Here is a 26,289-nt window from a genome sequence, read left to right on the forward strand (position 1 = left end):
CTTTGATGAGATGTTTCAACCAGGGAAATAAGAAACTCTGTAGTGTCTGAAATGTCTCCCTCCTCTTCTCCTGGCCTGGCCCAATGCAGGTGTCTGTGAAGACTGATGAAGACCTTTTCCATTTATTCTAACGGTCATAGGAATGAAGACGATTATGAAATCCGTCTACATTCAAAATGCCAAAACTGAAAAATGCAACACTTGCAATGGCAGAACAACGACACACAATACAAGACAACCGGACTAATGTAAGTTGTTCACAAAAGCCACATGGACAAGGTGTAAAAGCACTAAATTAAAACACGTTAACATTTTACAAGCCCACCAAGCTTCTTGGAGAACATTACAGAAACGTAATTCAAATCGTGTGAATACCCATGGCTCAACATAAAACAAAATCCAGGCTTTTTACGACAGGAATCCAGAGACTTGACCAGTTCTCAGTCAATTTTAACAAGTATACAGCAGGCCCAATGGCTGGAGCGGCTAATTATAGTAGTTTTAAAGGCCACACAACTCGAAAGACTACTTCCATCAACTGCAGCACTATAGAAAAACAACATCCCCCCCAGAAACATAATCTAATTACAAAATGGTGGTTAGCAAATCTGTCCTTGGCACAACTGCTTTTGAGCAACCATTTCAAGTGAATAATCAAGTACCTGTTCTACCCTCAGCCATTCTATCTTTCTACATGAACGAATAAGCAACATACTGTGTGTGATTATCGTATTATGTCGGTGTTTGATGCAGATCTCATATTATTCTCTTGATGTTATGAGCGTTTCGGAGGGGTACAGTTTACCACAGGTTTAGAGAAACCTGAGAGGGCAATTTGTGTAACATTAAAGGATACAGCAACAGCACATGAGGCCAGGGGGAAGTGAACAGGATCAGATATCTACAGTACCATTAACTCCCCCCTTACTTTACTTTTCTCTCCCTCCACAGAAAAACATATTGGCAGACTGTATCAAGCAGCAAGAGCAAAGGGAGCCAATATCTGGAGATAAATGTGTGGGGGTCACCCCCCAGGTAATCCTCTGGTAACAAAAGAGGTGCCTTACGGAGAACTGGGGGGGGGGGGCGGGAGTCTAGTGAGTTGAAGAGGCCATAGAGTTGGCTTAGTGAGAGAGTGAACTGGAGAGGATCAATGTCAGAGTGAGGAGGCTGAACACAAGTCAGGTTCTGACACTGTTAGTCTCTATCAGGGATGCTGCTGGTTGAAGTGGTGTTATATCAAGGGGTTTACAGTCTTTGGTTACTTTTTGTATTTTTGTGTTTCTTGTATTCAATATTTCAGCCTGCCTCAAGTCATAAGAAAATGCTTCCAATCGACACAAAATGTAGGCCCGTAAACTGAAACGTAGAATACTATTGTAATGTTTGTTGTTACCATGTACCATAGATACTACAGTACTTCTGCAACTTGGGATCCAGATGTAGTTTTAACCATGGCAACAAGTTAGCACCACACATACCAAGACATTATCATCATATTTACAAGTGTAGGGTTAGACTGAGGACATTACACATCATTCCTCCTCCACCTGCTCCTCCCTGTTCTATATCCTCAGGATGACAGCAGGGAATGGTTTTTGCCAATACTCATAAACGTTCAGTATGTAGCTAGAGAGAAGGTAGGAACAATATGGACAAGCAAGCACATGATAATAAAACCCTGTGCATAAACACTGTGCCTGGATCTCTAATTTAATATAAGTACAGTATGACCTCATATTTTAAAGCACACTCATTGTTAAAACAAATAACATAATGATCTCACGTTTCAAGCTCCCATGTATTACTGGCAGTTTTATGATTACCCAAAATAACAAAGACCAAATCTGATGTAGCTTTTAGGCTCTGTGACTGCCGGTAAAGTTTTGGCTCGGTTCCGTTTGGCACCGCCGCACCGTAGAAGTGTCCAAACTTGAACATCCTATTTGAAATTGTGGGTATCACTGTTTGTAGACAACGTGCATTAACTTAACTACGGTAACTCTGCTCTAGGCTCAATGGCTGACCTTTATATCAAACCTAAAAGTCTTCCTCTATACGTCTTCCTTCACACTTGGGAGGGGCCAGATGGCCTAGGCTGGGCTGGGCTAGTTTGGCCACTCTACAATTCTCTCTCTCATCTCTCCAAGATTTCCCACTGTAGAGACCCCAAGGGCTCAGACAGATCCAAACCATCTGTTGTGTCTTGTCGCTGAGGTGAGAACACTCTTGGCCCAGACGATGACGGCATCAACATGGGCCGTGTGAGTTGTGAGTGCAAGGGAAGCTCTCATTTAATAAGTCAACACTAAGTATGTCAGCCAGTCCCTGACATGGGCCTGTAGTAGTGACGTCCACCATGTCTTGTTTATCAGGCCTACAGGCCTCATGCTGAGGAAAGCTTGATGAATTCAATGAGGGAGAGATAATGGCCGTGGTGATGGGGGTGTTTCAGACACTCAATGAGAGCTGAGCTGCCTGGACAGGAAGCAGCTAGACAATAGAGTGAACTCTCTCCAACTAACCAGGATCCCAAACCACAGCCCTCCTCCCATCCTCCTATCCCTCCTATCCCTCCTATCCTCCCATCCTCCCATCTCTCCTTCCTCTCATCCCTTATGGAAGCTCCAGGACGGGGGATGATGTCATTCTCAGTCAGACACAATGAGCCACAATCTCAACCTAAACACACACACATACACACACACACCACAGAAGAAATCTGTCATCTGCCGTCTAGAGTCTCTGCTAAGTAAATTCCAGTGTCACGCCTAAAGCCCCAATCACCATCATTTACATTCCTGGTCAACACACAGACTCACATCTTTATCTGTTGTCTAGGCCAGTGGGTTCAACCCAGAGCTTTAGCTAGCAGTTGGTTGGCTTGCTGTAACGGAAACCCTGACTAGCCAGCTGAATGATAAGGCAGGGTCTAGGGAGGATTAGGGAGTGGACAAGTCCTGTAATAAAGCATGTGAAGTGATGCTGTAGCGATCCCTTGGTTGTCATTGATGTGCCTTAATGTGCCATCAGAGGCCTATTCATGGGAAACAGCCCACAATCTGACCCCACCTTGTCGGGGTCATAACAGATGTACAGTAGAATAGGGTTGTTTTCTTGAGACCTGGCTCTCTCTTGGGTGTCTGATTAAAGTAATGCTGGTTACTTCTTCTGTAGAACAAGGCATGTTTAAATCTAATTATAGAATTGATTCCAGAGAAGAGAAAGAAAAGTGTCCCCACGGTCCAGGGTTGTTTTGAAATAGCTACGCGATGAAGTTGTGTCACGGGGGGCATATTTACTTCCTAAGCGGGGACATAGCCTGTGGATTCTTCGCAAAATAATGAAACCATGGATTAGGAAACCATTTCCGCTGTATATAATCACTGAACACTGTTTATAGATGATGCGTGCAGAGGGAAATGACAGATATATCTATATTAAGAACAACTTTAGTGCCAGGCTACAGCTGCAGCCCCCGGTCGCTTGCGTTTAACAAGTGTTGCTTATGTTAGCTGTAATCTAACGCAGCTCCGGTGTTTTTCGACTTTGAAGTGCAGGTATGTTAATTGCACTAATCCTAGCCCTGTATTGTTTCAAGCTGGGACCTTGCTGGAAGGAACACTAGACATTTAGAACAGCAGTAGGGGTGGAAGGGAGTGGCTGTACAAGTTAAATAGTAGCTTCCCCTCCTTAGCACCTTTTCCCAAACCGTAAATAACAAAGGCAACCAGTGATTTAACGCTTAGCAACAGCATATTTGAGGTTTACTGAATTATCGTTCTACCTACAGTAGCTAGGCCTAGCATATCAGTCCTGGGTTCATGTTCATGGGGATAGGACAGCCAGGGAAAGACATTGAGGTTCAGGAGCAGGTCATCTCCATATATCAGACATATAGAAGTTACCATCTGGAGCGAATGAAAGATGACTGGAATACAAGTCTCTGGAGTGATACATGACTACTATTAAATAATGCAGGTTGATACACAACATATACGTTTATGATCAGAGCCTTTATACCATGTGTATGGTAGCAGGTGCTGGTCCAGAGTCTGATCTACAGTGCCTTCGGAAAGTACACACACTCCTTGACTCTTTCAACATTTTGTTGTGTTACAGCCTGAATTTAAAATGGATTACATTTAGGTTTTCTGGTAATTTGCATACACACAATACCATTTTTTTTTAAACAAATTAATTAAACATGAAAAGCTGAAATGTCTTGAGTCAATAAGTTTTCAAGCCTAAATGACAAGCCTAAATAAGTTCAGGGGTAAAAACGTTAAGTTGCATGGACTCACTCTGTGTGCTATAATAGTGTTTAACATGATTTTGGAATGACTACTCCATCTCTACTCCACACATACAATTATCTGTAAGGTCCCTCAGTGAAGCTGTGAATTTCAAACACAGATTCAACCACAAAGACCAGGGAGGTTTTCATGAATAAAGGCACCTATTGGTAGATGGGTAAAAAAAACAATAGACATTGAATATCCCTTTGAGCATGGTGAAGTTATTAATTACATTTTGGATGGTGCGTCAATACACCCAGTCACTACAAATATACCTTCCTACCTCAGTTCACGGAGAAGTAGGAAACCGCTCAGGGATTCTACCATGAGGCCAATGTTGACTTTAAAACAGTTACAGTTTAGTGGCTGTGATAGGAGAACACTGAGGATGGATCAACAACATTGTAGTTACTCCACAATACTAACCTAAATGACAAAATGACAAAATATGACAAAATAAGAAGTAAGAAGGCAACGAGGCACTAAAGTAAAACTGCAAACATTTTGGCAAAGAAATTAACTTTATGTCCTGAATACAAAGCCTTATGTTTGGGGCAAATCCAGCACAACACATCACTGAGTACCACTCTTCATATTTTCAAGCATGATGGTGGCTGCATCATGTTATGGGTATGTTTGACATCGGCAAGGACTAAGGTGTTTTTTTTTAGGATAAAAAGAAACAGAATAGAGCTAAGCAAAGGCAAGATCGTAGAGGAAAACCTGGTTTAGTCTGCTTTCCATCAGACACTGACAGACAAATTCACATTTAAGCAGGACAATAACCTAAAACAAACGGCCAAATATACACTGGAGTTGCTTACGCAGACGACATTGAATGTTCCTGAGTGGCCTAGTTTTAACTTAAAAATCAACTTGAAAATCTATTGCAAGACTTACAATTGGCTGTCTAGCAATGATCAACAACCAACAGAGCTTGAAGAATTAGAAACATAAAAATGTGTAAATATTGTGCAGTCTAAGGTGTGCAAAACTCTTTACTATAATAGTGAAGACATCAAAACTATGAAATAACATATAGATTTATGTAGTAACCAAAAAAGTGTTAAACAAATAAAAAAATATTTTAGATTATTCCACGCTTTGCCTTGATGACAGCTTTGCACACTCTTGGAATTCTCTCAACCAGCTTCACATGGAATGCTTTTCCAACGGTCTTGAAGGAGTTCCCACATATGCTGAGCACTTGTTGGCTGTTTTTCCTTCACTCTGCGGTCCAACTCAGTTGGGTTGAGGTCGGGTGATTGTGGAGGCCAGGTCATCTGATGCAGCACTCCATCACTCTCCTTCTTGGTCAAATAGCCCTTACACAGCCTGGAGGTGTGTTGGGTCATAGTCCTGTTGAAAAACAAATGATAGTCTCACTAAGCGCAAACCAGATGGGATGGTGTATCGCTGCAGAATGCTGTGGTAGCCATGCTGGTTAAATGTGCCTTGAATTCTAAATAAATTCCAGTGTCACCTCTTCCTCCATGCTTCACGGTGAGAACCACACATGCGGAGATCATCCGTTCACCTACTCTGCGTCTCACAAAGACACGGCAGTTGGAATCAAAAATCTCAAATTTGGACTCATCAGACCAAAGCACATATTTCCACCAGTCTAATGTCCATTGCTTGTGTTTCTTGGCCCAAGCAAGTATCTTCCTCTTAGTAGTGTCCTTTAGTAGTGGTTTCTTTGCAGCAATTCGACCATGAAGGCCTGATTCACGCAGTCTCCTCTGAACAGTTGATGTTGAAATGTGTCTGTTACTGGAACTCTGTGAAACATTTATTTGGGCTGTAATTTCTAAGGCTGGTAACTCTAATGAACTTATCCTCTACAGCAGAGGAAACTCTGGGTCTTCCTTTCCTGTGGCAGTCCTCATGAGAGCCAGTTTCATCATAGTGCTTTATAGTCGTTATGACTGCATTGGAAGAAACTTTCAAAGTTCTTGAAATTTTCAGCATTAATTGACATTCATGTCTTAAAGTAATGATGGACTGTTGTTTCTCTTTGCTTATTTTAGCTGTTCTTGCCATAATATGGACTTGGTATTTTACCAAATAGGACTATCTTCTGTGTGTCACCCCTATCTTATCACAACACAACTGATTGGCTCAAACGCATTAAGAAGGAAAGAAATTCCACAAATTAACTTTTAACGAGCCACACCTGTTAATTGAAATGCATTCCAGGTGACTACCTCATGAAGCTGGTTGAGAGAAGTGTGCAAAGCTGTCATAAAGGCAAAGGGTGGCTACTTTGAAGAATCTCAAATATAAAATATATTTTCATTTGTTTAACAGTGTTTTGATTACTACATGATTCCATGTGTGTTATTTCATAGTTTTGTTGTCTTCACTATTATTCTGCAATGTAGAAAATAGTAAAAATAAAGAAAAACCCTGGAATGAGTAGGTGTGTCCAAACTTTTGTAAATTAGATATTTCTGTATTTAATTTTCATTAAATGTGCATAAATGTCAAAAAACATGTTTTCACTTTGCCAATGTGGTGTATAGATGGGTGATATACATATATATATTTTTTTACAGCAATTTTGAATTCAGACTAACACAACAAAATGTGGAATTAGTCAATGGATATGAATACTTCCTGAAGGAACTGGATTTCATGCTCTTTATTGTTAAGGTTGGGATTTAGGGTTGTGTAATCTGATCCTAGATCTGTGATAACCTGAGACTCCTGAAAATCCAGGAGGATATGGCCAAGGATTAATAATAGATATTTAAATGTTTATCCTTTATTTAACTTTATTTTATTTTACCTTTATTTAACCAGGCAAGTCAGTTAAGAACAAATTCTTATTTTCAATGACGGCCTGGGAACAGTGGGTTAACTGCCTGTTCAGGGGCAGAACGACAGATTTGTACCTTGTCAGCTCGGGGGTTTGAACTCACAACCTTCCGGTTACTAGTCCAACGCTCTAACCACTAGGCTACCCTGCCAACTAGGCAAGTCAGTTAAGAAGAAAGTATTATTTACAATGATGGCCTAGGAACAGGGGGTTAACTGACTTGTTCAGGGGCAGAACAAAAGATTTTTACCTTGTCAGCTCGGGGATTCGATCGAGCAACCTTACTGGCCCAATGCTCTAACCACTACGCTACCTGTCGCCCCTAGTTAGACACAACTGACAGCTGATCTGGATCTAAGGATCGCCCAGGCAGACCCAGATCTGTTAGTAATGTCTGTTTATCTCTCCCGTGCTTCCTATACAGTTTAAGAAGCCAGAGCAAAGCAGACACTGCGCTAATCACTGGCTGAGGATAGGGAGTAGAGACCGTGGCCAGCCAGAGCTATAGGAAAATAGCATGTTATGTAGCCTAAGTAGTGTGTTTTCCCCTGCAGTGTGCTCTCATAGGATGCCCTAGCTGCTTAGTGGCTGAAGTGCTCTTCAACCGACTGACCACACTTGGAGCCTGCCCATCTGTAGTGTGTATTCCGTATATAGTGCACTACTTTTGACCAGGGCACTGTGCTTTATTGGGATGCAGGGGAAGGCTTATTCTTTCCAGCTCCTCACTAATCTGTAAGTAAGAGGACCAGGACATATGTCTGTAATGGCCCCAGGACCTCTGTCTGTAATGGCCCCAGGACCTCTGTCTGTAATGGTCCCAGGACCTCTGTCTGTAATGACCCCAGGACGGACCTCTGTCTGTAATGACCCCAGGACGGACCTCTGTCTGCAATGGCCCCAGGACCTCTGTTTGTAATGGCCCCAGGACCTCTGTTTGTAATGGCCCCAGGACCTCTGTTTGTAATGGCCCCAGGACCTCTGTTTGTAATGACCCCAAGCCCTCTGTCTGTAATGGCCCCAGGACCTCTGTCCGTAACTGCCCCAGGACCTTTTAATGGCCCCAGGTCTCAGGACCTACAGTGCCTTGCGAATGTATTCGGCCCCCTTGAACTTTGCGACCTTTTGCCACATTTCAGGCTTCAAACATAAAGATATAAAACTGTATTTTTTTGTGAAGAATCAACAACAAGTGGGACACAGTCATGAAGTGGAACGACATTTATTGGATATTTCAAACTTTTTTAACAAATCAAAAACTGAAAAATTGGGCGTGCAAAATTATTCAGCCCCTTTACTTTCAGTGCAGCAAACTCTCTCCAGAAGTTCAGTGAGGATCTCTGAATGATTCAATGTTGACCTAAATGACTAATGATGATAAATACAATCCACCTGGATTTGGATACAAGAAGATTTCCCAAGCTTTAAACATCCCAAGGAGCACTGTGCAAGCGATAATATTGAAATGGAAGGAGTATCAGACCACTGCAAATCTACCAAGACCTGGCCGTCCCTCTAAACTCTCAGCTCATACAAGGAGAAGACTGATCAGAGATGCAGCCAAGAGGCCCATGATCACTCTGGATGAACTGCAGAGATCTACAGCTGAGGTGGGAGACTCTGTCCATAGGACAACAATCAGTTGTATATTGCACAAATCTGGCCTTTATGGAAGAGTGGCAAGAAGAAAGCCATTTCTTAAAGATATCCATAAAAAGTGTTGTTTAAAGTTTGCCACAAGCCACCTAGGAGACACACCAAACATGTGGAAGAAGGTGCTCTGGTCAGATGAAACCAAAATTGAACTTTTTGGCAACAATGCAAAACGTTATGTTTGGCGTAAAAGCAACACAGCTGAACACACCATCCCCACTGTCAAACATGGGGGTGGCAGCATCATGGTTTGGGCCTGCTTTTCTTCAGCAGGGACAGGGAAGATGGTTAAAATTGATGGGAAGATGGATGGAGCCAAATACAGGACCATTCTGGAAGAAAACCAGATGGAGTCTGCAAAAGACCTGAGACTGGGACGGAGATTTGTCTTCCAACAAGACAATGATCCAAAACATAAAGCAAAATCTACAATGGAATGGTTCAAAAATAAACATATCCAGGTGTTAGAATGGCCAAGTCAAAGTCCAGACCTGAATCCAATCGAGAATCTGTGGAAAGAACTGAAAACTGCTGTTCACAAATGCTCTCCATCCAACCTCACTGAGCTCGAGCTGTTTTGCAAGGAGGAATGGGAAGAAATGTCAGTCTCTCGATGTGCAAAACTGATAGAGACATACCCCAAGCGACTTACAGCTGTAATCGCAGCAAAAGGTGGCGCTACAAAGTATTAACTTAAGGGGGCTGAATAATTTTGCACGCCCAATTTTTCAGTTTTTGATTTGTTAAAAAAGTTTGAAATATCCAATAAATGTCGTTCCACTTCATGATTGTGTCCCACTTGTTGTTGATTCTTCACAAAAAAATACGGTTTTATATCTTTATGTTTGAAGCCTGAAATGTGGCAAAAGGTCGCAAAGTTCAAGGGGGCCGAATACTTTCGCAAGGCACTGTATGTCTGTAATGGCCCCGGGACCCAGGCTTTGAAATCCACTGTGCTTCCTGTGAAACAGCCATTGGAAACATCCTCCTCCAAAGCACTCCAGAGTTGCAGCATCAATCCAAACACTTGAGAGGTAATTATTATCAGCTACCTGCACCCAGAAATGGCAACAGACACACACCACAGCCCTGTCGACACACACACACACACACACACACACACACACACACACACACCCGTCCTCTCACCAAAGGCTAGAACAAGAGTGTGTCCTTTATGAGGTAATGGCAGTTATTTTGTCCTAAATTATGGCCTGTTTGGTGTCGCTCTTCAAATTCAACTGTTACATTGTCAATTGTATATATACAGTATCAGTCAAAAGTTTGGACACACCTAATCATTCAGTCACTCCAGAAAATTTCAAGAACTTTTTAAGATTCTTCAAGTGCAATCGCAAAAACTCTCAAGCGCTATGATGAAACTGACTCTCATGAGGACCGCCACAGGAAAGGAAGACACAGAGTTACCTCTGCTTCAGAGGATAAGTTCATTACCAGCCTCATAAATTGCAGCCCAAATAAATGCTTCACAGAGTTCAAGTAACAGACACATCTCAACATCAGTTGTTCAGAGGAGACTGCGTGAATCAGGCCTTCATGGTTTGAATTGCTGCAAAGAAACCACTACTAAAGGACACTAATAAGAAGAAGAGCCTTGCCTGGGCCAAGAAACATGAGCAACGGACATTAGACCTGTGGAAATCTGACCTTTGGTTTGATGAGTCCAAATTTGAGATTTTGGATCCAACCACCGTGTCTTTGTGTGACGCAGAGTAGGTGAACGGATGATCTCCGCATGTGTGGTTCCCATCGTGAAGCATGGAAGAGGAGGTGTGATGGTGTGCGGGTGCTTTGCTGGTGACACTGGGATTTATTTAGAATTCAAGGCACACTTAACCAGCATGGCTGCCACAGCATTCTGCAGCGATACGCCATCCCATCTGGTTTGCACTTAGTGGGACTATCATTTGTTTTTCAACAGGACAATGACCCAACACACCTCCAGGCTGTGTAAGGGCTATTTGACCAAGAAGGAGAGTGATGGAGTGCTGCATGAGATGACCTGGCCTCCACAATCACCCGACCTCAACCCAATTGAGATGGTTTGGGATGAGTTGGACCGCAGAGTGAAGGAAAAGCATCCAACAAGTGCTCAGTATATGTGGGAACTCCTTCAAGACTGTTGGAAAACATTTCAAGTGAAACTGGTTGAGAGAATGTCAAGAGCGTGCAAAGCTGTCATCAAGGCAAAAGGTGGCTACTTTAAAGAATCTCAAATATATTTTGATTTGTTTGACACTTTGTTGGTTACTACACTTTGTTGGTTACTACATACAATATGTGTTATTTCATAGTTTTGATATTTTCCTCATTGTAAAAGAAGATGTTTTTTTTAACTGACTTGCCTAAAGAAAAAACCTTGAATGATTAGGTGTGTCCAAACTTTTGACTGGTACTGACTGGTAATCTTCTCCTGGTGATATCACACTTGTTTCGTCCATTATGCCACTACCTTCATATAGATATAGTATACCATATATAGTATATTCTGCCATAAAAACACAGAAATGTTTCCAATGTTTTTTCCGCCATTTATTTTTCACATCGTGAATGTGGATTTTTTTTTAAATGAATTGTGTGTTCAGTGTAGACTTACCCTGGTGTGACGTTTTGATAGCCTGGTCTGTGATTCATGTAGACTTACCTTGGTGTGACGTTTTGATAACCTGGTCTGTGATTCATGTAGACTTACCTTGTCATGACGTTTTGATAACCTGGTCTGTGATTCATGTAGACTTACCTTGGCATGACGTTTTGATAACCTGGTCTGTGATTCATGTAGACTTACCCTGGTGTGACGTTTTGATAACCTGGTCTGTGATTCATGTAGACTTACCTTGTCATGACGTTTTGATAACCTGGTCTGTGATTCATGTAGACTTACCTTGTCATGACGTTTTGATAACCTGGTCTGTGATTCATGTAGACTTACCCTGGTGTGACGTTTTGATAGCCTGGTCTGTGATTCATGTAGACTTACCCTGGTGTGACGTTTTGATAGCCTGGTCTGTGATTCATGTAGACTTACCCTGGTGTGACGTTTTGATAGCCTGGTCTGTGATTCATGTAGACTTACCTTGTCATGACGTTTTGATAACCTGGTCTGTGTTTCATGTAGACTTACTCTGGCGTGACGTTTTGATAGCCTGGTCTGTGTTTCATGTAGACTTACCTTGGCATGACGTTTTGATAGCCTGGTCTGTGATTCATGTAGACTTACCCTGGCGTGACGTTTTGATTGCTGTGTAATTCTCTCTCCGACAAGGTGTTTTATCAATATATTAGCCACAATTTACTTAAAACAATTCACAATGCTAATTATTGATCAAAGTTACCTCGTCCGAGGTAGATTTGCGCGGCTATCAAAACGTCACACTAGGGTAAGTCTACATGAAACACAGACGAGGCTATCAAAACGTCATGCCAAGGTAAGTCTACATGAAACACAGACCAGGCTATCAAAACGTCACGCCAGGGTAAGTCTACATGAAACACAGACCAGGCTATCAAAACGTCACACCAGGGTAAGTCTACATGAATCACAGACCAGGCTATCAAAACGTCATGCCAAGGTAAGTCTACATGAATCACAGACCAGGCTATCAAAACGTCATGCCAAGGTAAGTCTACATGAAACACAGACCAGGCTATCAAAACGTCACACCAGGGTAAGTCTACATGAAACACAGACCAGGCTATCAAAACGTCATGCCAAGGTAAGTCTACATGAAACAGACCAGGCTATCAAAACGTCATGCCAAGGTAAGTCTACATGAAACAGACCAGGCTATCAAAACGTCATGCCAAGGTAAGTCTACATGAAACAGACCAGGCTATCAAAACGTCATGCCAAGGTAAGTCTACATGAAACAGACCAGGCTATCAAAACGTCATGCCAAGGTAAGTCTACATGAAACAGACCAGGCTATCAAAACGTCATGCCAAGGTAAGTCTACATGAAACAGACCAGGCTATCAAAACGTCACGCCAGGGTAAGTCTACATGAATCACAGACCAGGTTATCAAAACGTCATGCCAAGGTAAGTCTACATGAATCACAGACCAGGTTATCAAAACGTCATGCCAAGGTAAGTCTACATGAAACACAGACCTTATTTGAACTAGTTTTAAAATCCCAGATGGAAATGGTGAAAAAACGATTGGAACCATTTCTGTTTTTTATGATGCTGTGGTACTCAATACTATATATTATTTAACGCTGATACACTTCTATTAGGGAGCCTGTTTCTGAGACAGTAGAACTAAAGCAGCCTACAGGATGGCCAGACTCCACAGACAGCCAGGTTATTGTGTAACGAGGTCAAAGGATCCCAGACTCACTCTGGCCTACTACATAGTCAGTTCAGCCTTTACACAAACACGAAGAAGACAGACAGAGAGAGAGAGGGAGAGAGAGAGAGAGAGAGACAGAGAGAGAGAGGGAGAGAGAGAGAGAGAGAGAGAGAGAGAGAGAGAGAGAGAGAGAGAGAGAGAGAGAGAGAGAGAGAGAGAGAGAGAGAGAGAGAGAGATGGGAAAGATAGAGAGAGAGAGACATATGGATTTGATTAAGGGACTAGTGATGTCATATGTGTCAGGTACTCAGGCCCCAGGCATGGATTGAGTATTATGCAAACATGTGTCTCAGTCTGCATACTCCCACAGCACTAACAGTCTGCATACTCCCACAGCACTAACAATCTGCATACTCCCACAGCACTAACAATCTGCATACTCCCACAGCAGTAACAGTATGCATACTCCCACAGCACTAACAGTCTGTATACTCCCACAGCACTAACAGTATACATACTCCCACAGCACTAACAATCTGCATACTCCTACAGCACTAACAGTCTGCATACTCCCACAGCACTAACAATCTGCATACTCCTACAGCACTAACAGTCTGTATACTCCCACAGCACTAACAATCTGCATACTCCCACAGCACTAACAGTCTGCATACTCCCACAGCACTAACAGTCTGCATACTCCTACAGCACTAACAATCTGCATACTCCTACAGCACTAACAGTCTGCATACTCCCACAGCACTAACAGTATACATACTCCTACAGCACCAACAATCTGCATACTCCTACAGCACTAACAGTCTGCATACTCCCACAGCACTAACAGTCTGCATACTCCTACAGCACGAACAATCTGCATACTCCCACAGCACTAACAATCTGCATACTCCTACAGCACTAACAATCTGCATACTCCCACAGCACGAACAATCTGCATACTCCCACAGCACTAACATTCTGCATACTCCCACAGCACTAACAATCTGCATACTCCTACAGCGGTAACAGTCTGCATAATCCTACAGCACTAACAGTCTGCATACTCCTACAGCACTAACAGTATACATACTCCTACAGCACTAACAATCTGCATACTCCTACAGCACTAACAGTCTGCATACTCATACAGCACTAACAGTCTGCATACTCCTACAGCACGAACAATCTGCATACTCCCACAGCACTAACAATCTGCATACTCCCACAGCACTAACAGTCTGCATGCTCCTACAGCACTAACAGTCTGTATACTCCTACAGCACTAACAGTCTGCATACTCCCACAGCACTAACAATCTGCATACTCCTACAGCACTAACAGTATACATACTCCTACAGCACCAACAATCTGCATACTCCTACAGCACTAACAATCTGCATACTCCTACAGCACTAACAGTCTGCATACTCCTACAGCACTAACAGTCTGCATACTCCTACAGCACTAACAGTCTGCATACTCCTACAGCACGAACAATCTGCATACTCCCACAGCACGAACAATCTGCATACTCCTACAGCACTAACAGTCTGCATACTCCTACAGCACTAACAGTCTGCATACTCCCACAGCACTAACAGTCTGCATACTCCTACAGCACTAACAGTCTGCATACTCCCACAGCACTAACAGTCTGCATACTCCCACAGCACCAACAATCTGCATACTCCCACAGCACTAACAGTCTGCATACTCCTACAGCACCAACAATCTGCATACTCCTACAGCACTAACAGTCTGCATACTCCCACAGCACTAACAGTCTGCATACTCCCACAGCACTAACAATCTGCATACTCCCACAGCACTAACAATCTGCATACTCCCACAGCACTAACAATCTGCATACTCCTACAGCACTAACAGTATACATACTCCTACAGCACTAACAGTATACATACTCCCACAGCACTAACAATCTGCATACTCCCACAGCACTAACAGTCTGCATACTCCTACAGCACTAACAGTCTGCATACTCCTACAGCACTAGCAGTCTGCATACTCCTACAGCACTAACAGTCTGCATACTCCTACAGCACTAACAGTCTGCATACTCCTACAGCACTAACAATCTGCATACTCCTACAGCACTAACAATCTGCATACTCCTACAGCACTAACAGTCTGCATACTCCTACAGCACTAACAGTCTGCATACTCCTACAGCACTAACAGTCTGCATACTCCTACAGCACTAACAGTATACATACTCCCACAGCACTAACAGTCTGCATACTCCTACAGCACTAACAGTCTGCATACTCCTACAGCACTAACAGTCTGCATACTCCTACAGCACTAACAGTCTGCATACTCCTACAGCACTAACAATCTGCATACTCCTACAGCACTAACAATCTGCATACTCCTACAGCACTAACAGTCTGCATACTCCTACAGCACTAACAATCTGCATACTCCTACAGCACTAACAGTCTGCATACTCCTACAGCACTAACAGTCTGCATACTCCTACAGCACTAACAGTCTGCATACTCCTACAGCACTAACAATCTGCATACTCCTACAGCACTAACAATCTGCATACTCCCACAGCAGTAACAGTCTGCATACTCCTACAGCACTAACAATCTGCATACTCCCACAGCACTAACAGTCTGCATACTCCTACAGCACTAACAATCTGCATACTCCTACAGCACTAACAATCTGCATACTCCTACAGCACTAACAGTCTGCATACTCCCACAGCACTAACAGTCTGCATACTCCTACAGCACTAACAATCTGCATACTCCCACAGCACTAACAGTCTACATACTCCTACAGCACTAACAGTCTGCATACTCCTACAGCACTAACAATCTGCATACTCCTACAGCACTAACAATCTGCATACTCCCACAGCACTAACAGTCTGCATACTCCTACAGCACTAACAATCTGCATACTCCCACAGCACTAACAGTCTGCATACTCCTACAGCACTAACAGTCTGCATACTCCTACAGCACTAACAATCTGCATACTCCTACAGCACTCACAGAAGGGAGAGAGTCAATTTGTCATCTTGGGGCACGGTTTGATTCCCAAATGGTGGGTCATGGTGGTTCTTCCTATATGGTATAGAACTTGTGGCTTGAAACATTGGTTTTATTCACTTGGCAAGTCTCAAGAGAAGGTCACTTGAACCAATCATGTCTTACAAAGGCCTGATAAAGACGTAAGACCTTTAAAATACCTACATAAATGCTTTACAAATCATGTATATACGAAAATGTCATAGAGATGAGCGTTTTTCAGCCTAAAACACACTATAGGAGCCGTAGATACACATGTAGCTCTAAGATTGTGTGTTCATGGGAAATGTTCTCTGAAACCACACATTTTCACTCAATCTAGCTGATTCATAATACTCTACATTCCATTTCGGAGTATCAGAGGAAGACTCATGTACCAAGACATTACATAAAACAGGGATTGTTTTCCACTATTTATAATTTGGCAGATGCTTCACATAGAGAACATGTTTGTGTGGCCAACTTTCATGTTCAATGAAGAACATCTGGGATTGGGATCACTCTGTCTAGGATGTGTTGGAAATGTACAGATTCAGAAATAGACAAACCCTAATTGGGCTTTCTAAATGAAGGAATGTGTTTACGTCAAGAACAAACAAATTGTTACAAAAATTCTAGAAAGATCATGACATAGTGAAATGTAATCAGTATTTGGTTCTTCGGTCCGTTGTATAATCTGGGTTATCACCACAAAATGTTCTCATGAAACTGGATCGCACCGTGTCAAATGACGTATTTGTTTCATTGTGGTTGCTGCCATTTTCAAACCACTAACAAGGAGGGAGGGGGCTGTTTGGCTCCTTGCTCTCTGGCCTTCCATGGACATCTCTATTCTATATTGTCTTGGCAGTATTTCCTCGTTTCCTACAGCTTGGTAACCAAGCTTTGGCGCCCATTGTGAAGCTGTGACATCTGATTTAGAGGATTTTGGGAACAGGAAATGTCCCAGTGTTTCCTTGATTCCTCCTAACGAGGATGACTGATGTCATGTTACGTCCGTGCTGATGCTGTGAACTCCATTGTTTCAGCGAACAGCTGATGTTCTGTCCGACGACAATAGGGACATTGAACCGATACGGGAGGATAATTTACTCAATGATCTCTATTAGCAGGCTATATCCAGTATTTTGGCCCACTGAACTTAATGCTTTTGGTACTAGCTTAGTTTGAGTGTAGTTCGCTGCCAGCTATTTAGTGTGAATCTATAATTTTGCTTGTGTGAAGTGGAGAGAGGAGTCTTGGTATCAAGGGAAAGATAGGCACACTGTAGAATAGACTGAGCAATGAGCCGTCTGTGATAATACAGAGGGCTGTAAATGTGAATTGTGAGATGTACTGTAAATGTGAGGATCGTTTCTAGATGAACGGTCATGTTGAAATCCTGGCCATAAAAGTCCAGACAGCACTCGATTAGCAGTCCCTAATAACAGTTTTACAGACAATCCAACATTATCGATTAGTAGTGTCATATACTGTTGCGGTATGTTTGTGTTGTTGATTGTGTGAAGTGTTGCATGTAAATGTTTGGCGTGTTTCTAATTCGGTTCGGCTCTAATAGTGTATTACAAGAATAAATTCCAAACACACACAGATTTCCTTACTAAACACGGTTGTCGGTCAAGTTAATTTAGTCTTTTTTTCTTCAGTTGAATCAATGACTCTTACTGAGGAAAGTCAGAAGGAAATGTTGTAACCTAAATCGCTTGTTCAAACCCCCGAGCTGACAAGGTACAAATCTGTCGTTCTGCCCCTGAACAGGCAGTTAACCCACTGTTCCCAGGCCGTCATTGAAAATAAGAATTTGTTCTTAACTGACTTGCCTGGTTAAATAAAGGTAAAATAAAAAAAAATAAATAAAATTGTCTCTCCTCACCCTCTGCCTCTGGAGTATAGACAGACCAGAGAGAGCAGATATTTCACACGTTACAGACGTCACTCAACACTTTTCCTCTCTGTTCTTGTTTTAAGGCCCACGCCACACCTAGGTGGACAAACACACACACACACACACACACACACACATACGCTTAAGCCCACATGCAAAGAATCTCTCTCTCTCTCTCACACGCACACACACACACACACACTCACCGCTTTGAGAGGTAGGGAGGCTGTACAACACACACACACACACACACACACACACACACACACACACACACACACACACACACACACAGGAGTACACACCCCTTTGAGAGTCAGGGAGGCTGTACAACACAAAGTTCCATATAAGGGCATTTGATGATGTAATGCTCCATAGGCAGGGAGCATGCAGAGAGACATATCTTATTGTTTGGTCTCCCTGCTGGAATGTCCACATCACAGACCGCTGTGTGAGAGCTGAGAGACAGAGAGAGTACGGCAACATAATGAGCTTCAATCACTGAGGCTGCCACCAGACAGACCTATGGAACAGGTAGGAGGAAAAGCAACTTTAACTCGACTTAGCTGCTCTGTTGGTTCGTTATGGAGCACTGTGACTGAGTGCAAGGGGGAAAGTACAGCTTTGATATTGACATTCAGTTGGGTTAGTGTAAAGAATTGATATCTGACTCTGGGAAAGTTGTGTCTTTTGGGATACAATTATAGGCAATCTATTAGAAATAAAGGTTTCATTCAACAAGTCATGAAAAAATGGTGAAACAATTTTGACCAATTGCAGTCTGATATTTTGGAAACTGTGATTACAATTAAACGGATGCTGAGTACAGTAACTAAATATTGCAACAATTTGTACACAATGTTTATTCCCTAATTGTGATTTTCAAATGTACCATTGAGGGAGGACATTGATAGAAGCTGATTCCGTGTGTGAGTTAAAGCTATGGGTAATTCAGTGGTTCATTTCCTAAGTGTAGTTGAACGGGCCACTCAACACTCACACGACACTCTACTGTCTGTGAGAATCTGGGGAAAATGTGCATGGTGAAATCAAAAAGATGGTCATTGTTATTTGAACCTGCTCTCCTGTGAAAAATGAATCACTTCTGAGTGATACATTTATGAACCAACAAGTTAAGTTTGAACATAAACTCAGATATTACAATGAATTCAACAACCTGAAATATGTATATATATTTTTTGATGAGCTATTGATTGTGTAACATACAGCATAGCCAGCTAAACCCCTAAAATGTAACTATTAAAAATAAAATATTTAACTAGCACAGTCATTCAACTGAAGGCATACAAATATTGCCTGTAATTTTATGAGCCCATACTGCTTACTGATTGCCCTCTGCTGGACGTATGCTGGCCAGCTTCCTATGTCTCTTTCATAAAGCATTCCAGGAATAATCCTCCTAACAAACTGACTGCTTCTATCTATTTACAGGGTTCAGGATCAAACATGAACAGATCATTGTTTTATAATGTCTTTTGTAAATTATGTGTATGCTCCTGTGTGAAAGAGGCCTAGAACCTTGGTCTCAATGAGACTCCCCTGTTAATATAAATGTCAAATAAAATCTGGTGTTTTAAGGGAAAGGGCAGGATATTGACCTATAACAAGGGCATTGTCTTGGACATTGACTTCTAAAACATACACACAGAATACTGGCATGTCCTGTATCATCTCAGCAGCAGCACTGTTTACAGAGTCTGAGCCATAGTTTCCAGCTCAAAGGACACTGGCCACAGCTGCTTATTTAAATGTGAGGAAAAGCCCTCTGTGGCCTTCGCCATAATGGTGGGCATGGTGACATCCTGCTGCCGGCTATGTGTGTGTGTGTTTTCCCCTCTGCATGCTGATGTTGCTCGGAAGAGGTCAGTAGGTGAATGGTTGGTTTTGGGTTAATAGCCATCTGCACCCACACCCATTTCTTAACTGCTTACCATGCAGAAGGCATCACTCTATTTTCCATGACATAGAAACTCCTTATGGGAATGTACCGTTTTAGACAGACTGACTCTATTTGGAAAATTGGCAGTGATAAAATAAATTGTTCAATCAAGTGTGGCCTTTACCGTACCTTGTAATCACCATTCCGGGGAAAATCACAAAGTTAATCACGCAATAGAATGATTTAATCTAGAATAGGATTTGATCGTTTTTCAATGATTAATAAACAAAGTCGCTGTTCTCTGCAGCTGACATCTTGTATAACCAAGTTTGATGGCAAAGCCGTATAAGGATGAACTGGGTAAACTAGTACATCATTCATTGGCAAACGTTGAGAATTTCAAGTGGTAGCCTTCAAGTCCCTCGTATTCCCCTTTCGACCATATCGTCACAGTTGACTCACTGGCAGTTCAACTTCTGCTCTCCCAAGTTGTCTTATTCGATTGTCAAGTCCCACTAGTCCAGCAGAATTCTGAGTCCATGGGAAACAGAATCCAATGACTGTCCCTTTGGAGGGACACAGTATTCTCATGTCAAGCGATTAGGATCCTAGGGAACACATGTACTTCCTCTCCAGAGACATCATATAGCCTACTATGTCTTGGCTGATCTCAAGCACCTGATTAATAATACATGGAAGTTTCCCTGAATGTATCTTCTGTTTCCATAATGTATCTTCACAATGTAACCCTCTGTGATTAACTAGCAGTGTCTAAAGTCCAGGACCTCGGCTCACATTCTGTTCTGGTTTGATTGCATCACTGGGAAAACGGAGCATAACTGGGTAGCGGAGATAACTGCTAGAGTAAACAAGGATACAAATAAAGCAGTCTAGCTCTAGCTACATTCTAGCTACATTCTAGCTACATTTGCAGGCCTTTATATGGCTGCCACTCCTCTGCTCTGCCCTGACGTCTCAGCAATGTTAATAGAATATCATGATTTAGATGATTTTTTCTAAATGATCATTTCTGCCAGAAAGACATGTCTTCAGATATTGTAGAACTGACTACCACCCATTCCCATTGTGAACTTTCTCAGTGGGACACTAGAGGCCATTACAAACTCCTCCCCGTCTGATGCTTTCCTACTGTACATCAACTTCAAGCTGATCAGCTTTGATCATCAGATCTCTGGCACAGTGGAACATGTGGAACATCATGGGATTAACATCATAGGGCATAGGACAGCCCCAGCCCTACCATGGACCTGCCTTAGCCCCAGTTCTACCAGCGACCATGCTGACATCATGTTCCTCTACAGGAGACTAGGTGTAATTAGTGATCCCTGAGAGAGGCCCTCTGTTTATCCAGCCAGGCTGTAATTGCCACTGGAAGCAGGGGGGATTCCTTTAAATATATAACCAGAGAGAGAGGGAGGCAGGGGGTAGTAGAGGAACCCCTTAATTAGGGGATTGTTCCATGCCAATGCGACATCTGTGCTAGCACGCTGGCAGCTGCACATTCAGCAGTCATAACATCCCCTCCGACGCTGCCTGGAGCGGAGGCACACTGGCCCGGTACGATGCATGCCCTGCCAGCTACCGTGACCCCAGCTTCCCCCGTGATTCTGTTACATATGCTGTATATACAGTAGACTGTACATTTACACTGGGCATACACCTACACACATGCTCACAAGTACACACTATGAACTCAATATCACTCTAGATGTTAAAATAACTGCAATATAAGCTTAGTGGTTTCTTTAAGCAGGGTTGGTGGTTCTAACAGGTATGAAAGAGGGCTGTATTCACTGGGACATTTCAAAAACAGCAGTGTGGTTGAATACGGGTTTAGTCTACAGTTTGATGGGGACTGATGGGAGTATTCTTGTCAGATAGGGGTCAGGGTAAACATTCAGCATTCTAAAAAAGTCTATTGGATTTGCATTTGGAGGGAACATCCTCACACAGTACAAACACTGCATTTAGTCCATTCTCTATTATTTTTCTTCTTTCAAGTAACAGTAGATAAACAATACAGGACATCAGTAATCAGTCATGCAAATCCTAATAATAGTAATCTAGATAGTCCATTTGTATAGGAATGACCGTAAGGAGTACTATTTTGGACTTTTACTATGGCGTGTAGAGTTTCCAACCCATATGAGAGTTAACTGCTATCGGGGGACCTTAAAAGGAACACACTGCAAGTGTATGTCAGGCTACCGACTTGGGAAAGTTAGCACAGTTATATTTATGATCTGTTAAAGTTTCCATTACATAAAATGTCAAAACCCTTCAGAAATCCATTCAGTATGGTCAGACAAATGTGACACCCATGAGTGTTTATGGTGTGTCTGCATTCCTACTAATAATAGGCCCGATGGCACTTGGGAATAAGAATTAGACACATTTGATACTTCACAAGCAAACAACGAATGACAATTTTCTACCAAGCTGATATACTGTATATTGTTTATGTTATATTATTGTGTTATTATTATTGTGTCGTGTTATGTTGCTCCCTGTGTCATCCATCACCTTCTCCACCCATGTGTCAGTTGTCCAATGTGTGTATCAGTGAAAAGTTCAACATGGTTTTTTATTCAAACTTTTTTTCTCTTCTTCTTGTGTTTTTCTTTCAGACTGAAGTTGCTCATTGACCAGGAAAAGGCCTATCAGGAAAGGAAAGAGGAGGAGAACAACAAGAAGGTCAGCAGCCTAAAGGAGGAGCTGACCAAGCTGAAGTCATTTGCGTTGATGGTCGTGGACGAGCAGCAGCGCCTCACAGAGCAATTGACCCAACAGACTGCTAAGGTCCAGGAACTGACCGCCAGCGCCTCCCACACCCAGGAAGAGCTGAGCTCTGCTAATGCAAAGGTGCAAGAGGGGGAAGAGAAAGTCTTTCACTTGGAGACAGAGCTAGGCGACCAAGCCAGTCGCTTTCACCAGGAACAGGAGACCATGACAGCCAAACTGACCAGCGAGGATGCCCAGAACCGGCAGCTCAAGCAGAAATTGTCCACACTCAGCCGGCAGCTGGATGAACTGGAGGAGACCAACAAGACCCTCCGGAGGGCCGAGGACGAGCTCCAGGAGCTGAGGGACAAGATCAGCCGCGGGGAATGTGGCAACTCCAGCCTCATGGATGAGGTGGAGGAGTTACGGAAAAGGGTTCTGGAGATGGAGGGGAAGGACGAGGAGCTGGTCAGAATGGAGGACCAGTGCAGGGACCTCAACAAGAAGCTGGAGAAGGAAGCCAGCCAAAGCCGTAGCCTGAAGGCTGATGTGGACAAGCTGAACCACAGGATCATGGAGCTGGAGAAACTAGAGGATGCGTTCGGCAAGAGCAAACAGGAGTGCAACGCGCTAAAGTGCAATCTGGACAAAGAGAGGACAGTGTCAAACGTTCTGTCCAGGGAGATGGACATCCTGAAAGCGAGGGTCAAAGAACTGGAGGCCTTGGAGGGTCAGCTGGAGAAGACAGAGCTTACACTAAAGGAAGACCTCACCAAGCTGAAGACGCTGACGGTCATGCTGGTGGATGAAAGGAAGACCATGGCTGAGAAACTGAAAGCGATGGAGGACAAGGTCCATAACAGCACTGGCAAACTGCAAGCTGAGCAGCACAAAGTCACAACAGTAACAGAGAAGCTTATTGAGGAGAGCAAGAAAGCCCTAAGGTCGAATGCTGAGCTTGAGGAGAAAATGTGTGGCGCCACCAAGGACAGGGATGAACTCAAGGCCAAGCTCCAAGCCGAGGAGGAAAAGAGCAACGACCTGCAGTCCAAAGTTACCATGATGAAGAAGAGGTTGCAGTCACTGGAAGCTGCAGAGAGGGAATTCCTGAGGAACAAAGCCAAAGAGGAAAACATCAAGGCGCCCATCGCCAACCGCTCCCAACAAGAGGACTACAAAGTCAAAGACCTTACGCAGGAAGTTGAGCGCCTGAGGCGAAAACTTAAAGATATGAAGGTTGTCGAAGATGACTTGTTGAAGACTGAGGATGAGTTTGAGTCAATGGAGAAGAGATACTCCAGGGAACAAGAGCGAGCAAAGGCCTTGATGGAGGAGTTGGAAATATCCAGAAATGAGCTCTTAAAGTATCAACTGGCAGAGAAGCAAGAGTCCAACCAGGAGCACATCCTCTACAAGCGTCTGAAAGAGGAAGAGGCCAAGTCCAGTCATCTGACCCGAGAGGTGGCGGCCCTAAAAGAGAAGATCCATGAATATATGGGCACAGAGGAAAACATCTGTCGCATGAAAAATGACCACTCCACCTTGCAAAGAAAACTGACTCTGCAAGAGGTGAAAAATAAAGAACTGGCCAGAGAGATGGAGACCCTCAATCGGGAGCTGGAGCGATACCGTCGCTTCAGCAAAAGTCTCCGCCCAGGCATGAACGGCAGACGTTTCTCAGACTTACAGGTGTGCACCAAGGAGGTACAGACAGATCTAGCAGACCACCTTCGACCCAACTACAAGAGCATCGCCCCACTGGAGCGGGCCGTGGTGAACGGAAAACTGTACGAAGAGAGTGACTCTGGGGACGATCCAAACTACAACAATGAGCTGCCCCTCGCCCAATGTAACCCCTCCCTCTTCAACAATGTCAACAACCTCAACAACAACATCAGGAGAGTCCCTTTTCTCAAAACCAAAGAAAGCCACAACCCAGTCAATGGCAAAGTGCAGGTTCCCAGACAGAATGGGAACCATGTGCAGCAAGGAGACGTGTTTCTGACACACAGCCCCGGGCAACCACTGCACATCAAGGTAACCCCAGACCACGGGCATAACATGGCCATGCTAGAAATCACCAGCCCCACCGCAGAAAACACCCAGTCATACACCAGCACTGCAGTCATCCCCACAAGCGGAGGTCCACCCAAACAAAGAATCACCATAATTCAGAACACATCCATCTCCCCGACTACCAGAAACAAAGGTTTAAGGTCCCCCTCATCAGATGGTTCCCCCTGCACTCCTGATCGAGCCATATCTCCCTTCACCATGACCACCTACTCTAGAGCGATGACCCCAGACTCCTCTGGGTCGGTCACTCCAGACAGGGCTATGTCACCCATCCAGATTGTTTCGGTCACAACAGGCACTCCTGACCGGTCCCTGTTCACGGAGCCAGTAGAGGTCATGGGAGGTCATGCAGTCTTCAGGGTGACACCAGAGAGGCAGAGCAGCTGGCAGGTTCAGAGGTCCAACAGCTCCGGCCCCAACGTCATCACCACGGAGGACAACAAAATCCACATTCACTTAGGGAGCCCCTTCATTCAGAGCTTAAACACTACACCCCAGCCTGTGAGCCCATGCTACTCACCTGGGCAGGAGCAGAGATCTCCTGTATCATCCAATGGTACCCCTGTCAAAGGCAACAGCAAAATCACAAGTAGCATCATTATAAAGCCAACATCCACCCCAAACAAAAAGCCTTCACAAATTACAGTAAGTAATGCCTATGATTGACTGATTCCCCATCCCAAGAGACCTCACCCCATTAGTAAACCCTAGTTTGTCCGTCTCCCATTAGCACCACCTATCCCAACCCAACCTCCTCAGTCCCTAGTCATCCGATCTTGATCCATCCACCTCCATTTTACTTGATCTGTATGAAGAGAGGCCGACCTCTGTTTGTGATTGGGGTTTGTTTGTTTGTTTGGTTCTGTTTGGAAAGATGTTTGCATGCATGAATTGTCATTCAAATACAATACAGAACAATAACCCTTTGAAGGCACTTGTAGTAAGAAACGTTTACTGAACACCGGGATAACTTTACTGTATATGCTATTTGGTAAATATACCATGTACTAAGACTATTCACTGATGGACCGTTTCAATTGTGTTTAAACTTCATATTACACAACTTGCATTTTGTTTAAGCTGATTTATTTTCTAAATATTAAAAGTGTGCAAAAGTTCTGTTTTAGTTTGTCATCCATGCTTGCATATTTCATTTACTCATTCAGAAGTGGTAAACCCAGCATGCTGAATGATGAAAATGAGGAATAAATTTCAAGGTTCAAATATATTTTTAATGTTTTTATTTATGCATGTTTTCTAACTTCTAGTTTTTATATTTTATTTGTTCATTGTGATCTAATTTCCACTGCTCAAGTGCTACCTTAACCATTTGAAATAGTATTCAGTCAATACAACTACTGATAGCAGTCCATTGTCCTTCAACCATCAAGACACACACATACAATGAATAGGACATTTTAGAGACACTTCATTTATGTTTTTTACTAGCAGGACTCTCAGAAGAACTCTTGTGTGAACGTCCAGAATTTATTAGAAAATGAAAAAAAGGCCAGGGATTTCTGACATGTGTTTTC

General features: G+C 43.2%; 1 protein-coding gene across 5 annotated transcripts in view; it reads left to right on the plus strand.

Moving 5' to 3' along the window:
* LOC110527185 (filamin A-interacting protein 1-like) overlaps nucleotides 1-26,289 on the plus strand; it is an 82,853-nt gene that overhangs the window by 52,831 nt on the left and 3,733 nt on the right. For 3 of the 5 annotated variants that reach the window (XM_021608323.3, XM_021608322.3, XM_090239957.1), the window contains one exon: nucleotides 22,585-25,399. In XM_021608323.3, the coding sequence (XP_021463998.3) occupies nucleotides 22,585-25,399 (2,815 nt within the window). Of the gene's footprint in view, nucleotides 1-18,142; nucleotides 18,571-22,584; nucleotides 25,873-26,289 lie in introns of those variants that run through there. The other 2 variants (XM_090239958.1, XM_021608324.3) reach the window with 2 other exon arrangements.

The sequence above is a fragment of the Oncorhynchus mykiss genome, chromosome 7, assembly GCF_057628025.1.
Source record: "Oncorhynchus mykiss isolate SJ-2025 chromosome 7, ASM5762802v1, whole genome shotgun sequence".
NCBI lineage: Eukaryota > Metazoa > Chordata > Actinopteri > Salmoniformes > Salmonidae > Oncorhynchus > Oncorhynchus mykiss.